Raw genomic sequence first — 18333 nt, 5'->3', positions numbered from 1 at the left:
TACTCTATTAATTGTAGTTGAAAACACTTACTCGATTATTTGACAGCTATAGTAGTTATAATTATATTATATATAATAAACATTTAAAATTTAATGCAGTCTTAGACAGTAAATTAAGCTTCCTCCTTGTATATGATGTAGCTGAAATTATCTCATTAAAATACTTTTTGAACTCTATGTGCATCAGTAAATTAGTAATAAAGCATCGACAAGGGCCACTCAGCAGGCATAATAAATACTAAAAACTAAGTTATTTTCTGATAGTCTGTCAACTTCAGCTTAAACTCAAGTAAGACTTGAATTCAGGTCTTTTATTTATAATCAAGTATTGTAACATTTTTGTACTGTTATGTCTACTAAAGCATCCAAGTAATTGTTCTAGAACTAGGCTATGATGACGTTTCTCTGAAAATATATGTTTTGAGAATCTCATGAGACTGATGATGACTGCTGACAGATACTGTCAGTGATGGGGGTGTGTTTGGCACATCACACCAGACTCTTTCTGTGTGTTTGGCACATCACACCAGACTCTTTCTGTGTGTTTGGCACATCACACCAGAAAGAGACACATCAGATGAAAACAAACATCAGCCCAACTAATATCACAGCTATGGTTGGAAACGTCTCAGAAATACCTCACATACATATCTTATTGGGGTTGCTTTAGGGCTGAGAGATGAATTAACAAAACCTGATTGTGAAAATGTTGGCTTGTGTCATGCTTACTACACTTCTAGTCTGAGTGTTACAATACATTTTTGGAAAAGTTGCTGGTTGATTACCTGACATGTCCATCATAAGTACGTTCCTCTGAATGTGCAGAAATAGTTTCACTGGTATCACTGCCGTCTCGTGGAGAGACGATCCTTTCTCCATCCTCATTTGATGTATTGATCAGATGGTGTGATGTCAGTTTCTGGTTTTGAGGTGAACTCTGTGAAGTACAGAAATGATTACATCTTCTCATGTTGCAACCTAACTTCAAGGTGTTTTATTTTCTAATTTGTGTATAATCAAATCATACAACTCACTTCAATCCCTGGCAGTCCCTCCTCTTTTCCTTTTTTGCCAGAAGCCCCCGGCCTCTCCCTCCATCTCTCCTTGATCCTCTGAGTCCATCTCCTTGTTTTATTTTCAGATGATCGCTGATTTCTTCTGGGCGAGCTGTTGGATGTTTTTTGGCTTGTCTGGACAGTCTGTGTGTCTTTACTTTGTGCTGAAGCTCCAAACCCTCCATTTCCCACATGTAACACTTTATTCTCTTGACATCCTGTGTCAATATCTGCACCCTTCAAGGACCACACATAGACTCTGGGTGTAAACTCCTGCTCCTGATTCTGTCCTGTGGTTGTGACAGCATCTTTATTACCGGCTATGCTGCCAAAACTCCCTGTTTCCCCTTGTATTTCACCGTCAGTCCTCTCAAAGGAAGTGATATCAGCATCTTTAAGTGATTTGGCAGGAAACGGCTGCCCTGTTCCTGAATGGTTGATCCCAGGCAAGGTGACCTGTCCCAACAACCTGTTCACACCCGTGTCACCATCAGTGTTGTCTTTATGGGAGGGAAAGGAAACAACAGCACTGTCCAGTTTCCAGCTCTGACCTGGTTGTTGTCTTTCCCTGTCTTTGAGGCCAAAATTACTGTCAGCAGCAGAGTTGCCAAACCTTTTTGTGGGGATACCATTTACACCAAACTCAAATGCATTTATATCACTACTGTTTACTTTCTGGAAGTCTGAGGCTCCACTCTTTCCATCTTTCCCCAGTGTGGAAGTAGCTGTGGTGGGTACAGATGCATTCAGGCTTGCCTGGGTCTCTCTTCCTGGCTGGAGCTTCAGTCTCTGCAGCATGGACTGCAGCAAAGCCTGATTGTCTTTTGGATTGTGTGACTGAGACATTGAGGAACAGAATTGCTGTGTATCAAGCGCAGAAGTCACAAAAAAAGCCTTTCAGAGTTAATATAATGGATAAAACAGGGATGGACTCTACACAGTCCTATGTGATGTGACAGCAAAAAATTGCTGTACATGAATCACGTCACCCTTTTGTCCAACTTTTGTTGCTAAGTAGACTCTGTGATGGTCATTTTCCTCTTTTTTCATGTTCCAGTCTGTTTCCATGCTCTCCATAATCTCAAATGTCAAGACAGGTCCATCTTAAAGTTCTCAGCTAGTAATTCCAGTAATTCCAGTAATTTTTCAGTTGAAGTTGCTTCTTCTCATAGATGCTATGTCACCACACTACTTCTACTCTTTCATGATCCTCAGTAGCTGCAGCAGAAATCTCCTTATTGTGTCTCTCTTTCACCAGATGTCCGTAGTTTCTGTTCACAAAGGGTTTTTTAGTCACACCTCTTCTCCAACAGCCGTTTCTATGAGCAGTGACGGGAGGAGAGCCGAAGTGCAGCAGCGTTCCTCACATCTTACAGACTAAAGCAGACCAACAGGAAAGACCAGTGAGGTAAGATAATTGTGTTTTGACAGTGACTCTCCCTCTCACTCCATGTCTCTCTGCCTATCTTTCTGCCCTGCCTTCCTTGCTATTTCTCTGCCTGGCTGCCTCACTCACATATATGCACACACACCCTCTTTCTTCCCACCGTGACCCTTGAATAGTAATTACAGGGCATTTTTGAGAGCAGATGCTATTTGTGTGTCTGCAGAATGAATGAATTAAGAAAATGCCTGCCTTAGATCTAAAACCAATTGTCTTTATTCCAGGTCTTTACTTTTTTGGGGGAAATAAAATACAAGCGTTTTTATTTTAGCTTCAGTGTAGTAACACAAGGCAAAATCACCCAACATGGTAGTGGAAAGTAATCCATTGAATCCTACTTTTTCCCTGAACATTTTATGTGTTCATTCATATTTGTTGATGGCAACTGTCAAGAAATATTATACAACCTTCCTACCTTTAAAATTATTGTATTTTCTGTCATGTACAATGTGAAGTATAGGTATTAAGAAAATATCCTTAATCATTTTCTACCACTGGTATAAAGTCTTTCAAATTATTAGAATTTGTATGATTACAAATTATTTAAGATCCCCTCTGGACATGTAAGATGAATATACTCTATTTTGAACAATAATTTACATACGATATGTTTTTTTCGCAGAAATTTTAATTACCTAGTTAGAAATTCTTCACATTATATCTTCTCCTTCTCGCTTTTTAAAAAGAATATCTGCATATGTAAATATGTTTCAGTTAAAAAGTTTGCCTGCTGAACACAAGATGTCTCCTACTTCACTGTCACGAATCTTGCTCACAGGGTATACATCTTTAACTTAGATTTTAAGTGAGCACAGAAACTTTCTACTTTTAGCAGATGAATGGGAAAACTAGTGAAAATGTGCACATATACATCATTCTGCACAAACATGTCTTTTAAAAAAACAAAAACCCAAACATATAATATTCATCTCAGCAGTCCTTGCACTCTCCTCTTTGCACTATTTGTATCTTGTTTACTGTCCACAGAAATGGTTTCACTTCTATATAGTTTGTATTTTTGTATACTTCTGAAAATTGGTGTGTTGTTATTTTTTTTGTGCGAGAGCCAACCCAAACCGGAGTCAATTCCCCTGTATGCATAAACATACTTGGCCAATTAAGATGATTCTGGCTCTGATAGTTCAATATCTTCCACAGTCTCATATTGAATAAATTCAAGAATAAAACGTACCTCATTAACATCTTTCGAATAAAGCCTTTTGTGAATAACTAACTACAGTTTATTTTTGATTAACATGCAACTGTAAAATAAAACTGCACATGCGCGTAGTAAAACACGCCCCCTTTGACTTACTGCTGCTCTGATTGGCCGACAGTGCGGAAGCGGGTTATGGCGGCGGCGTAAACAACAACGCCGAGATCAGCGCAAGATACCGCTTATCGAAAATAACACTTATAATATAAAGCTATGATTTAAAGGGAGCATGCTTTCAGTACGAGGTGTATTTCTGCTCGATGTGCAGACTGTTAAAACTCATGTGGTTCACGAGTGTCTGCTAACTTTTAGCCGTAGTTTGCTAACTTAAAGGAAAAGTAGTAACTTAGCTGTTAATTCTGCGGTCATGGACTGCGTCGTGACGGGTGGAAACGTGAAAGGTTGCACACATTTCTTATCTTTTCAACACTGTCTTTAGCTGTAACACCAGTATACGACATTAAGTAGTAGTTCATATGACTTATGTTGTGTGTGTGTGTGTGCGTACCGTCCAGTGCTGGCCAAAGCCATCCAGTCCTTGTCCAGGATCGGTGATGAGCTCTATGTGGAGCCTCAGGAAGATGGGGTGAGCCTATCTGATACTGTTTTATACACCCATCCTTCCTCCTGCCATTCGTGCTGTCATGTTGCTTCCTGTTTGTGCACACTTCGTGTCACTGAATATGACTGATTTGGGTTATTCTCTCTCTCTCTCTCTCTCTCTCTCTCTCTCTCTCTCTCTCTCTCTCTCTCTCTCTCTCTCTCTCTCTCTATCTCTATCTCTCGTAGCTGGCCCTGCGGTCTGTGAACTCCTCTCGGTCGGCATATGCTTGCTTCCTGTTCGCACCACTTTTCTTCACCAGGTGCAGATAGAAAGAGTATGAGTCGATGAACATTGCGTTTTTTTTTTGGTCTCATTTCTGGGTGGTAACTTAGCTCTTATTTTCTGTTCAGGTACACCATCCCAAGTGGGCACGCCTTCCGCTGCAAGATGGCAATAAAGGTGTGTTAAAAGAAAGAGGCGAGCCATAATCCTTCGTCTGGTGTATCCAGTTTATGTCTCATTCACAACATTTACATGGACTGCATTGGTGGTTCCCAATCACTTTTATTGTCTGACATATTCAAAATACCAGTCAGATGAGCCCAAGATTCATTAACACCACCTGTTTATTTCTAAAGGTGTTCTTTTTTAATGGATTTCAAACTCTTAACACAGTTATTTATACACAATTTGAGCTTTTTTAATGCAATACAGAAAGATCGAGTGGTACTTATCTACATGTACTACTAGTTAAGATTCACTGATCTGCAGTATAAAATACAGTTTCTTATAAAGCTCTTCGTCAAAAGGCACATTTCAAAGCTGAGGCTGATTAATAAATGAACATCAGACTGTCTGAACTGTGCTTCAAATGCTATCTTTCCTGTAATGGTACAGCCCTGTGGTTAACTTGGTGTGAAATTTGCAAAACCTCAATACTTCCTTGTTTAACTGTTGTACATGGCAGTAATTTGACAGGGTACAGCTAGTGTGAAAATGCATTGTAGTGCTATATAGTAAATAGTGCATGGTGAAATGTGTAGTGTTCAGAATAAAGTTAATTTCTGAAATGTCTTCAGATGTGTCCTAAAATTAGCTTAAATTGGGATTGTTTTGCTGTCTATACTAACATATCAATTGTCATGTCCTTGTGTATACATTGTTTCATTCTCTTAATTTGTTCCTCTGTGTGTGAGTCAGAGTGTGCAGGCAGTGTTCAGGTCTCTGGCGTCTCTTGAGAAGACAGTGGAAAAGTGTCACATTGAGCTGGATGGGCAGAAGAACCGCCTGACCTTCACATTGCACTGCAAACACGGTATCATTGCATCACTTCCTCAACATCTGTTGACAATGCTTTGCAAAAGGGTTGCCTCTCACTTTACACTGAGAGGCTTTTTCATTAATTAGCACATCAGGCATTAATTGCATTGTGATCTACATAATTGTAAGTGTTTGTGTGTCATGTTTTCTCTGCAGGCCTCCTGAAGACGCATAATCTGTCTTTCCAAGACAGTGAAAGCTTACAGGCAGTGTTTGATAAAGACAGCTGTGCTAACATATTCAGAGCCCAGCCAAGGTCTGTCAAATCTTTCACTCTACACTCTTTTCTATAAAAAGAACCTGTGTATTTTCCTTCTGTATTGGACCTTCTAATGTCATCTATGCAATATTTGCATTTGGTTTTCCAATTTCCTGGTAATAGGCATTGGAAGAAAATTGATCATTAAGGCAGAAACATATTTTTGTAGACCACAGCTGGACAATTACATGAATAAATGAATAAAATTTAGCAAACATAGTGAAATTTATTTTACAAAATGGACTTGTCCTAGCTGCTAACTCACTCCGTGTCCTTTTTGTTTTCCCTTCACTCTTAGGCTGCTAGTGGACACAGTCGTGCACTTCCCGCCGTCTCTGGAAGAAGTGACTGTGTCAGTGAGTGATGAAAGGATGTGGGTCAGGAACCATGTGGAGGAAGAAGCAGGTAACTGCACAGCTCTCCATGCCTGTATTTACAAATAAGACATTGTGGTTATTGAAATTCTTTAAATTATTATTATTTCTTTAAAATCATAAGCAATGAAGTTTCAAAAGCATCAACTAGAAGAGTTTAGCGTTGGATAATTTAAGAACAACTTAATTTAAACCATAATTGTAACAAAATATATGAAAAAAATAGACAGTGCTTGATCGGTTTTAACTGCATTTACTAATTTATTAACTATTAAGTCTGTTGCTGTTACTGACATTAATAAATATTACATAAAAAAGAAAAATGAATCCTGCAGTACCCCCAATACACCACTGTGTCATCATTAGTCAATATATCCTTATTCTCTAAGTTAACAGAAAATGTGTCTTTGTTGTGATTAGTGAATATTAGATTAATAAAAAAAAGGTAGTTATGTTCCAGGTTTTTAAACCTTTTTTCGTCTTCACCTGACTCTTGATTTTTACTCATTTGCTTTTGTCTTACTCTCTCAGAGCAGTCCAAGGCCATGCTGACAGAACTGTGTCTGGCCTCAGATGAGTTTGACCATTTTGCCGCCCAAGCTCACAACAGTGTCACCTTCTGTCTGAAGGAACTACGGGTGAGATAGAGGAGAAAGAGAGGGGGGGGGGGGGGGGTTGTGATGGAGAAAAAGTACAGTAGGATTAGTCAAGTGGTGGTAGTTGTAGTTCAGGGAATTGATCAGAGAAGTCCTATGTGGGCAGCTTAACGTGTGCTGTGGTTTATCTTTTTTCCTTGCATTGATTTACTTATCAGGCTTGTTAAATTATTCATTGATATCTCTCCTGCAGGGTTTGTTAGTGTTTGCAGAGTCTACAGGTCTCCCTATTTCTATATACTTTGATGAGCCAGGCAGGTGAGCAAATTCACTTACAACTGATGATAATTGATCACTTGTTTCATCACCTTATATTGACATTTTGTGTGTGTGTCAGTCCTGTGGTGCTTTCAGTAACAGACAGTGTCCTGGAGGGAAACTTTGTGCTGGCCACGCTCTCTGAAGATGCCAGCCTACGTAAAAACAACACTGAATGGTAAAAAAAACAAAGAAAAGTGAATGGTGTGGGAAAAACAATCTGCCTAGAAGTTGTCAATGAGTCTTAGAAAATGCTAATAGCAAAACCAAATACCTTTTTAAACTATTTTGCTGTTTATCCAAATGGCTTCTTCGGCTCAGTGTGAGGCAGGATATCCTCAGCATTTATCCGGTAGATATACCACGCTCCCTGGTGGACAAGAAGAAAACTGAATACAACTGTTTAGAAGCTGCCATGTTGGGCATCTTTTGAGTAGAGTGCAGTTGTGGGCGGTGGAGGTTTTAACTATTTGTTAAACTGTTTATGGTCTGTTGGTTGGCCTCAAAATACTTATCAATATTGACAGTGACTTTGTGGCCCTTAAAATGTATCATTTAAAGAGGTTATAGAGTGCAGCATGTGTGATACATGGGATATTAGTGGGGCTGGATTTTTAACATTGCCAAAATACCTAACATATCAAGAAGGCTGGGCCAAAAAAAGGACAACACTTACAAAGTTGAAACCAACTGTATCTTAATATAATAAATGAACAGGACAAATGATGAAGATTCCCTGCCTTATATCAAAAGTAAAAATCCACTCAGATTAACAAGGTTACCTCTCTTTATTTGTCATTTTTCATTTTCAGTATCATACTAAGAGTTACACTGTTATCATGGCAAAATGTTATATATAGTATTTGGAGAAGGGAGTGAAGGCAGCTGCATCATTATTGGGAAACCTGTTTATTATTGTTGCCTTTTTTCTTTTTTTGGATTAGGAAAAAATATATGTAAGAGGCACAATGTGAGTTCTTCTTCCTTGTTCATATCAAGTTTCTGACTTCCTCTCCTCAGTGTACGCACACCGCCGCCCCCTCCTGATGACTTCATGAATGATGACATGGATTCCTACCTCATTGCCATGGATACCAGCATTGCACCAGGCCCCTCTACGTCAGGTCCACCCACAACCCCAATAGCTGATTCCACGTGCTCAAAACAACCTGCTGCAGCTAGCCATAGGACGAGGCTACATAGTGAAGTGGAGGAGGAAGATGAAACATCTGATACAGATAAACCACCTAACAAGAAGGTCAGATTTAGCTTTGGCAGGATTGGAAGTCACATGATTCAGGGGTGGTGATTCTTTTCCTAAAACAAAGATCAAATTATATGTTTTAATAAGGCACAATTAAAAGGTTCAGCTAGAAGAACATATATCTGAAAATGGATTACAAGATGAACTGTCTAATTGCATGTCATTGTGGCATTAATTTGGCAGAATGACAAATGGCATAATATTAGAATTATGAAAGATTGCAACTACATAAAACAAGTATGACTCTCTCAACCTTAACGCACTTTCAAACCATCAACAATGAATTGCAACAGTCATCATCTAATCGAGGTCCTCATACACACTGTAACACTGACAGACAGATGAGACTGTTTGCACACTGCAAGATGTTCATAATCTAAGAAGAACTATTATACTGCACACACAAGATGTTTTTTTTTCTTTTCTAGTTATTTTTATATTGATGTCAGGGTGCACAAACTTCACAGCTGATGTATTAATTACAAGATTATGATCAGATCAAACTGCATGTGCATCTTGTTTTTGGCTACAATAAAATAAACCATGTTTAGACTTTCTAACAAACATATCTGTAGATTTTAAACATGAGTCTAAGTGATAATTAGCTGGGTGTTACCAGCAGAAACTACTTTTGTTTTATACTAGAATCAAAAATTCTTATAATTTTTTTTTTAATCCTCTTGCAGTTCTGTTCGTTGTTCTTTGGATCGGTGCTTCCCCCATCTTCTCAGATGAGCACTCAGCCACTTACGAATCAAGAAGTGCTCGCCAGTGACAGTGAGGATGACACGCCAGGAGACTGACAGTGGACTGATAGATGCCATGAGAGAGATGGACTCACCTGAAAATAGGTGTATGTGTCTGGGCACTTATTAAAACTTTTACACCACGCCATCTGGAGTATTTGAAGACACAGAAACGGACACCATAAACCCTGATTTTCAAACCTTACCAGATCGTACAAGTATTGTACTGTGAATTTTTTTTCTATTTAATCTGGGCAGGATCCACAGTACAGAACAGCATGGCCACTGCTGGCATCCTCAGCTTTTTATTTGGACTATAATGTGAATGTTGGGATTATGTGAAACTAGACATGAGGCACTTCCTGTTTGTTTTCATTGAAAGTCTTCAGTTTGTGATCAAGATGCAGTGAAAAAAAGTTCCTCGAAATAAAACAAACATATTTTTCAAAATATGTAAACAACATTTCTTATTTATTTACATGTTAAATGTTTCAAGTATAAAAAGATTTAAGCTGAGAGTATTTCTGCGCCCCAAACTGCTGTCTCAACAGATGGGCTCTCGAGGGATGAGGTCTTGAGTAGACAGTTATAATAAAAGCTTTTAATAATGCGCAGCAACTAACATTTTGACACACAATATGTCCTCGTCAGTGAGAATAGCAACTAATCAAACTTTAAACTATAACTGTGTGCTCCAGTCCCCCTCCTTCCTGCCCTACAATAAAGAAATGTCTGTCAAAAGTAAGATTCAGCATAAGAAGCAGAATTATGTCTAAGTGTCTGTGAGCCAGTCTTTGCAGGCTGAGGAGCATCAGTGCTGTCTTTCTCTCTTTGCACTTGGAAACTTTTCCCCCTCGTCTGTGGTTTCCTCCTCTCTCGCTCCCTTTCCTTCTCTAGTTCCTTCTGTCTCTTCTTCCTGAGTCTCTCCTCCTCTTTCTCCCTCCTTTCTTGCTCCCTCCGCCTCCTCCTCCTCTCCCTGGAGCTCAGCTTCTCCTCCACTTCTTCCTCGACTGGTTTCCCTGTCCCTGTTTGGTCACTGAAGTCCTGAATCAAGATCTTAGGGACTTGCATTTTGGGTGTCACCTTTGCTTTGGCTTTTTTAGGCTGCTCTCCTCTCAGTCTGCGGAAGAGACCAAAACGCTTTGGGGGGTTGTTCCCCATCTCCTGTTGCACTGCAGTTGCCTCAGTCACTTCTGTGGACGATGGCGAGGTGACTTCTAGAGACTCAACTGGGGCAGTTGAGGTTGGGTTTAGAGCTTCAGGGGTTGATTGAGATTCAATATTTTTGACTTGGTCTGGCTGACAGGGGATAGATTGATTAGTTTTCTGTGGGGAGGTGAAGAGATCTTCAGAAAGCCTGCGTGCTAATCTGTGGGAACTGGACGACTTGCGGACACAAACATCACCAGAAGAGCGGCTGCTGCTATGCCTAGAAGCTTGTCTCACACCACTGTCATTGGGCTCGGTCTGCTCTTTTGCAAGGTGAGAATCATCTTTGTTTTGGACCTGTTCTGTTGGTTGAGAAGAAATGAATACACAGTCCTCTCCTGTTGTGTCTTCTTGAAGATCTATGCTTTTTTCCTCCTCCACAGGAGCCATGGTGTCCTGGCTCTGTGGTTGTTCAGGTGCAGGCTGCTCAATGGCACTTACTTGGACTGCTGTGTCTTCTTGAAGATCTATGCTTTTTTCCTCCTCCACAGGACCTATGTTGACCTGGCTCTGTGGTTGTTCAGGTGCAGGCTGCTCAATGGCACTTATTTGAACTGCTGTATCTTCTTGAAGATCTATGCTTTTTTCCTCCTCCATAGGAGCCATGGTGACCTGGCTCTGTGGTTGTTCAGGTGCAGGCTGCTCAATGGCACTTATTTGGACTGCTGTGTCTTCTTGAAGATCTATGCTTTTTTCCTCCTCCACAGGACCTATGTTGACCTGGCTCTGTGGTTGTTCAGGTGCAGGCTGCTCAGTGGAACTTATTTGGACTAAACTCCCGTCAGGCTCAGAGGTGATGTTCAGGACAGGCTGTGTTGAAGTCTCCTCCTCCTCTGGAGGTGCTGCGGAGTCTGTAGCCTCCACTTTTGTCTCTGTTGGTTTTACTTCTAACTGTGTTTGATCACAAATACCGGTGTCGTTGTCGTCTTCTGCCTCTGAGTGTACAGTCAAATTAAGTTCTTCTTCTTCCTGTGCAGGTTCAGACCCTGCTGTATCTCTTTCTTTCTCTGAACTTTGAGCAAACACTTCACTTGTCACTGTCACTGTCTCATCTGCTGCTGGTATTTCTACTACAGGTTTTGTGTCTTCAGCCACTGCCGCAACATCTGTGTCGTCTTTGTCATGGATGCATTCAGGCGAAGGCAGTATTATTGGTTCTTTCTCTGTGTTTGTCTCATTGAGAGGAAGCGTATCAGGTTGTTCTGAATCAGTTTCTACATCAGTCTGCAGTTGGTCCTGTGTTTCTTCCGTCTCTTGAGTCTGTGGCAGCACATTAATTTCTGTCTCTGGTTGAGTATGGGAATCTTCTTTCACATCTATTTCTGCTAATGACTCATTGTTGTGGTATTTAACTTCAAATGTATCTCCCATTGAGCTTTTTTCTGTCTCTGTGTCTTGCCGTTGCTGTCGTGTCTCTTTCTCTAATGATTGATTTTGGTTTTTAACACTATCAGCTTCAGTATTGCTGTCTTCCTCTGAGACTACCCTTGTCTGTGGTCTTGTTTGTAGCTCAACCTCTACTCTTACTTCTGGGACTGTGGCCACATGTATCTGTTGCACGTTTTCAGTTTCTGTCCTCTCCTCGAGTTTCACATCCACCTCTGTCCTCAATTTTACCTGCGTCTCCACATTTATGTCTGGATCTGCATCTTTCTCTACCTCGGTCTGATTTTCCTCCACAGTAACTGTATGTTCACTTTCTTTCACCTGCTTTTCCATCTCTTCCTTTGTGTCATTGCCCTCAATTTCCTGATGTTGGACTTGTGACTGGATGTTAAAGTCCTGCTCCTCCCTTTGTTCAGAGGTATGTTCAACTGATATTTTTTCAACAAACTGAGCTCCTGCCGGACTTTTGGTTTCTTCTGTCTCCACATTTGTGTCCTTTTCTGCTGTGTTCACTGTCTGTTTGGATTGCAACGTCCTTTCTACTGTCCCTCTTTGTTGGCTTTCCTCCTTTTCTGTTTGTTCAGCCTCCAGTGGTTTAATGGGCACTTTTTCTGTCTCTTCTACAAGTTGTGTTGGTATGTTTTTGCTCTCGTCCATTTCTTTGGGTTCCTCTAACAGGTTTTTATTTTCCTCTGAAATTACATCATCCTCCTCCTGAACACCCTGTACTTTCTTAAAACTTAAATCAGTCCAGCTTCCTAAGTCCTCCTTTGCTCCCATTGAAAGATGTCTGACAACTTTACCTCCACCTGCCCATTCGCCAGCGTTAGCTTTTCCCCCTTTCCTCCACCTCTTGTGAAGGAGCGATGGAGACAACGAAAGGGTGGAGGCTGAGCGAGTGAGAGGGACAGACAGGTTCCCTTGCTCTCTCTCCTTCCTATCCCGTTCCTCCTCATTGTTCCGAGCCCTCTCCAATGCCATCCGATATCCCTGGCAGCGACCTCTGGGGTCAAAGGTGGATGAGGGCCTATCTTTTCTCCACGTTTGTAATGCCTTCTCTGTCTGTCTCTCCAGATCTTTGGCTGACAGCGGCACTGAGCACACCTGAGAAGGGAAGAAAAAACAGCAAAACATTGGTCTCATGATTGTTTTACTGTGATGTTCAAAACTGTAGACGATAAACAGTTGTACAAATGTACAGTATTACCTTATAATTTATGTAGTACTACACAGAAAACACAAAGAAATACAATACTTTAAGACTTACTTGCACCCTTTAAGCTCAAAAAAGTGCATGCATGACAAAAGCACATAATCTTGAAATATTTTTCCATGAGATGGATGACGACAAATTATTTATACATTGCAAGATAGATAAAATGGATAGTATAAATCCTTTTTACCATTTTTTCTATTTTACCATTCATAGATAATCATACACCAGCTTTGCAGAGTTACATAAAGACTGGTTGTCCTTAATTTTTTGTGTTTGTGATATGGATGTTGTTCTTTCTTCTGTTATTATTGTCACTATCATTATGTCATCCCATACGTAAGATGATATAATAAAAAATCAAGCATAAAAACATTTAGCTGTAGTCTTTAGCATCATGCTGTCCAGTGTTTTTTGCAGTCAGTTTCCTGATAGTTTGTCAATTTCCACTAAAATTGTGTTGCTTGAACTCACAGCTGGTAAACCAGATTCTCATAGTGTTGGCCTCATGCCTCATTAATACCTCTACTATGAAGGCCTCGTCTTCATTGTCTTGAACCTGTTCCCTGACAGCCCTCAGCTTCTCCAGAGTCTCCATCTGCCCCGGGCACTGCTTCCTCTGGTCAGTTCGGCCCAGCACCCGACGCACCAGCACCACTGCCACCTGGAGGAGCACCCGCACTCCTGCAACACCAAGAGAGGAGGAGGGAGACAGAGAGAGGTGTAAGAGCTGTTGAGAGACACTTCTAAATAGTAGCTAGAAATGACAGTTGGCACAACAGGCACCATATCAGTTGCATCATATGCTGTAGATATTTTTTAGATCTAACATGTTAAGTTGCCTCCCTTCCATGAAGTAATCTGATGCAGTTTATTTGTTTTTGACTGCATGACTGTCAGACGATGCTTTAGGACATACCATAGCAGAAAAAAAGGTCCCAGACTCGGAGCAGTGTGTTGAAGGGCAGGTGGCGAGTGAACAGACACATCAGCCAGTCAGTGGCGAACATGAGGGGCTCCACGCCGTGGTGCTGCAGGTGTTTGTGTGCAGCTGGACACGACCTCTTCAAAACCCAGTTCAGCATGGCTGCATCAAACAGGACTCCTTCCTATACAACACATGCTCAGACAGTTTAGGATAACACAGATCCAATGGATGTGTACGTGTAGTGTATATTTACATGTACGGGAACCTGAGGGTCCTCACCAGTAGAGGGCTGTAGTACCCAGGCAGGTACTGCTCACTGATCTGCACCAGACACCAAAAAGCCTCCTAACAAGGTCACACGAGGTGAGGGAGCACATAAGAAGAAATCAGGTGACTTCAGGTGCCACAATACATTTACACATTATATACTGTCATTTTCCTCAGGGTAGATCAGTTTTTTGTTTCTTTTTTAAACCCCAGATTAATAAGATGCTTCAGGTTTTTTGGGGTTTGCAGCTTCTTTATGCAACAGAAGGGTAAACTGTGTTATTGATTGCTACCTCAGCAGGCATGTTCATCAGCAGTACTGCAGCCACTGGTCCCTGTGCCTGGCAGTAACCCTCGTCTGGTTTGTACTGAGTGAAGGCTTTCAACACCCGGAACAAACCACGTTGCCTGCACACACAAACACAAACACACACCTCAGTAATCAGTCACATAAAAACCACAAGTTTAAATGTCACAATCATGTTTAGATAAAAAACACCTGCTGAATGAACTATAACGTTTTTATTCTGCAACAAAATGAGCCAAAGAACACATGTAAAGCATAAATGTAAAGAGGAACAGGTAGCAGCTGAGGTTGAGTGAATGACTGTTCTGTGACTTTTGTCAACAGAAAGGAGCAGAAATGTTGCCCACCCATGTCCGTCCTTAGAAATGAACATCTCATGAAAAGGGAACTGTCGATCTAGGTCTCGCTCAATCACATCCACCCAGTTCTGCAGAGCAGGCTGCGAGTCCAGAGCCTGGCACAGAGATGAAAGTTACTTAAAGTGAACAGCTACAAACACACAACTGTTTTTACTTAAAGGACTATAGAAATAATTTTTCTTAATTAATTAATAATGTTTCTTTTAATGCAGCTAATGACTACTTTCATTTTGAGCTGTTAATCATCTTTTGATTTATCAATTCATTTCTCTATGAGAAAAAGGTCAGAAAATAGTGATGCCTGCCCATCACAAGTGATGTACAGACCATTAAAAACCCAAAACAATCAAGTTTGCAATGATTTAAAACAAATAATAGCAGGAAATCCTCACACTGCAGAATCTGGAACCAGAGATTTGTTGGCAATTAACTTTAACTTTATGGCACGCAATGAATCAACTAATGGTTTCAGTACCATCCTTTACATTTCTTACGATGGGATTTTGATGCTGAAACAATACATTTTTCAGTCCTGACATCGATAGTTGTTGGTGCTCAATTTGAAAGCATTTACTACAACGACAGTAAACAGTTTTTTAACCTGGTAGAGTTTTTCGTTCTGTTTCATCCTATCAGAAGCTCCACACAGCAGAGGCCAGCACTTAGCTCTAAGTGAGGCCGGGATGCCCTTCTGACACTGCACTTTGACCTGTTGACAACAGAGACACAGGTTCAGCTCAGAGCAGTCATCAGCAAAAGACTATGACTAGCGGTGCAGCTCAATATTTTCATTGTCATCTTTTCTACAGCAGACATCTTGACTTGTCACAGCAGTCAAAGCACAGGTGTCACTAATAACATTAATGGTGGCTCTGTTCAAGTATTCTCATAAGCCATGACAGTGTGACAGTGAACCTACACGCCCAAAACCAGGACCCTGAAACTGAAGCAGCCGTCATTAATTTCATTATTCACACCCATGATTCTCCTGCTGTGTCAAAATGTGCTCTGTGAAAACAAAACTATCACCTTTCTGTAGGAGTTGACCTCCGTTACATTTAATGAGACACACCTTACTGGTCTTCTTTAACAAGATGCGCTCCCATTGGCCAATGATGTTGATCCATTTGGCCTCTCTCTGCCTAACCAGCTCAGGGGGCGGACCCACACTCCTGACACAAAACAGCATACAAAACAACAGATAAGTATTTTAAACCCAAAATAACTATGTGTTTATAATAAAAAGACTTGTCATCCATTAACTGTAAACTGTCATTTAACTGGATGCCTTTAAGTCGGTGTGCAGAGTTGCTGCATGCACATTTGTGTGTTGTCATTACAGAGAAACAGCAATCCGAAAAACAAGACAGGAAACAGGAAAACCGCACGGTGGCGGTGTGAAGTCTCCATAGCAACAGGTCAGGATGTTATCAATGGGGAAAGTGTAAAGACGACAGTTTGTTCAGCAGGTCTTATCCAGACGTTACAATGCTTCATCTGCAGTCCAGTCCTCCGGTTTATTGTTAGTGAAAACCTCATATAAGTTTGTGGTCAAAAGAACAAAGGTTTGAATGTTTAATTGTATTATATGAAAGTAAAATAAAAACAATCGCACCTTGAACTCAATCTGAAAGAATTCTATATTTCAGGATGTTTGCCTCTTCCTTTTTCAAATATATCTACAGATGTTCATTTGGGTCGAGGTCTGGTGATAGTGGAGTTGTGTTTGCTTTTTTTTTGGCCTTCAAACACGCCTGACACAGCTTTGTGTTTCAGGTCTGTCATGCTTTTAAATGAATTCTCTTACATTTAAATCAAAGTAATCATGGATTTCAAGCCTCTGCAATATAGTTTTATAGATGACCCTGTAAATATGACCACTTAATAAGTATTTCTGCCTTTTTTTCTGTGTATGCAAGGTTTTCTTTCACTGTTCAAGTACATTTTGTTCTTTGAGGCCCATTTTGTACATTTACACTGTGCATTTTACTGTCAAATAAAGGGTTTGAAAGCTGCGGCTTTCTTTCCTGAATGATAGATATTGTTCTGTCGTAAAAATGTTGGTTTATAATTGATGGTGTCGTTACAACTGCATGGTCTTACTTTGGAAGAAAATAACTTGTTCTGTGAAAATATACATCAATCTCTCTACATCCACTTAAAGAACCTTCAATCCTAAAAGTAGTAATGACAATACCATGTAAAAGACCATATTAATCATGCAGTAACGACTAACATTAACCTTTAAGTCATCAGATCAGAAAAGTAGTAATATTTATACATATTTACAAAGTTTAAGAAAAGTCTAAAACATGTATTTTTATCAGTGTGAAACATAAACTGTTTAAGAAGCATCCAAGTAGTAAAATGTTTTCACTCTTGATTTTGATTGAGTAATGAAATAAAATGTTTTTGGTTGTTTACTTTTTGTGTATTCAGCTTTTCCTCTCTAGGACCTTTTATATTTTAGGGACTCAGGGTTTTACAGGGTCTTGCCTGCCTTTAGACACAGCTGAGTAATCTCAACAACTTCCTCTGCATACACCTCCCTTCCTACTTAAAAATTTTTCCCTGAAAATTGAAACATATCTGGTTTTACAAAGCTTAAGATCAGCAGAGTAAATGTGGAACTGCTCACCCAGCTGTGGATCCATTGGTCAGAAGGAAGCCAAACCGGTCTGTCTCCAGACCGACCTCTGACCCTGCATCAGATCCAGAGCTGTCCTCTTCACTGACGTTCTTCTGGGCTGGACTTGATGGACTCAACATCTTACTGAAAGGGAAGATGAGGCAAAGAAATGTTGTTGTGCTCTCATCATTCAGTGTGACCATGTGCATCCCTCTATCGTCATGATTATATGACTTTAGATATATCAAAGATGCTCAATACTGTCTCAAAATGCTGCTCTGGCTCAAGTATATTGAAGTTTTTGCTGTTAGTTGCATGTGCGATGCATTTCTCTTTATGCTGACTGTGAACGTTCTCCACTTCATGATGTGTTAACAATGATCGTCATACTTTGAAACCTCTGTTGTTGCAGCCAGGGCTCTGAGGTCTGCTGGCTCAGTTTTTAACATAAGTGTAGGGTTTTTAACATAAAGTAGTTTAAGTCAACTTTCTGCATTAATCCAACAATACATGTGACCACACTGAGAGGACTGAGAGAAAAGAGAAAAAAGGCATTTAGATTGAGTTACCTTTTTACATGTCCGTCCTGTTTGATCAGTCGGTTAGTGAAGAGGTGAGGTGTGACAGACTCCAGCAATGAAACAAACTTCCTCTCTGTCTCTCTCTCTCTCTCTCTCTCTCTCTCTCTCTCTCTCTCTCTCTCTCTCTCTCTCTTCATTTGCTCTTTAACACACTTGCAGTGTCTCTGTATTACACATGCATGATGTGCCTGAAATCTACTTCCGCCTTGCAAACAGTGCGAGAAATTGTAGCAGCAATTGACTTTTTAAGGAATGTATTGTTTCTTTTTAGCCCTCCAAGGAAGTGGAACATGATTCATCAAACATGTCATAACAGTT

At 40.4% G+C, this 18333-nt stretch overlaps 2 protein-coding genes across 2 annotated transcripts; one reads left to right on the top strand and one right to left on the bottom strand.

The window, feature by feature from the left end:
* Positions 1-3860: 3860 nt before the first annotated feature.
* Positions 3861-9580, top strand: rad9a (RAD9 checkpoint clamp component A). Its single transcript, XM_053323874.1, has 12 exons — positions 3861-4116; positions 4231-4301; positions 4505-4578; positions 4670-4718; positions 5460-5574; positions 5736-5835; positions 6137-6243; positions 6744-6850; positions 7062-7126; positions 7206-7304; positions 8147-8384; positions 9077-9580. Exons 1-12 carry the CDS (start codon positions 4083-4085, stop codon positions 9191-9193), a joined length of 1176 nt encoding a protein of 391 aa, XP_053179849.1. The 5' UTR covers positions 3861-4082; the 3' UTR covers positions 9194-9580.
* A 12-nt stretch (positions 9581-9592) lies between these two features.
* Positions 9593-18021, bottom strand: tbc1d10c (TBC1 domain family, member 10C). Its single transcript, XM_053323637.1, has 11 exons — positions 18004-18021; positions 17444-17578; positions 15878-15977; positions 15407-15514; positions 14794-14900; positions 14433-14547; positions 14152-14217; positions 13864-14053; positions 13468-13628; positions 10787-12835; positions 9593-10678 (listed from the first exon to the last, which is right to left on the bottom strand). Exons 2-11 carry the CDS (start codon positions 17572-17574, stop codon positions 9872-9874), a joined length of 3834 nt encoding a protein of 1277 aa, XP_053179612.1. The 5' UTR covers positions 17575-17578; positions 18004-18021; the 3' UTR covers positions 9593-9871.
* Between the last annotated feature and the right edge of the window lie 312 nt (positions 18022-18333).

This window comes from Scomber japonicus, chromosome 8, assembly GCF_027409825.1.
Source record: "Scomber japonicus isolate fScoJap1 chromosome 8, fScoJap1.pri, whole genome shotgun sequence".
Lineage (NCBI taxonomy): Eukaryota > Metazoa > Chordata > Actinopteri > Scombriformes > Scombridae > Scomber > Scomber japonicus.
This window is presented reverse-complemented; position numbering and strand designations above follow the sequence as displayed.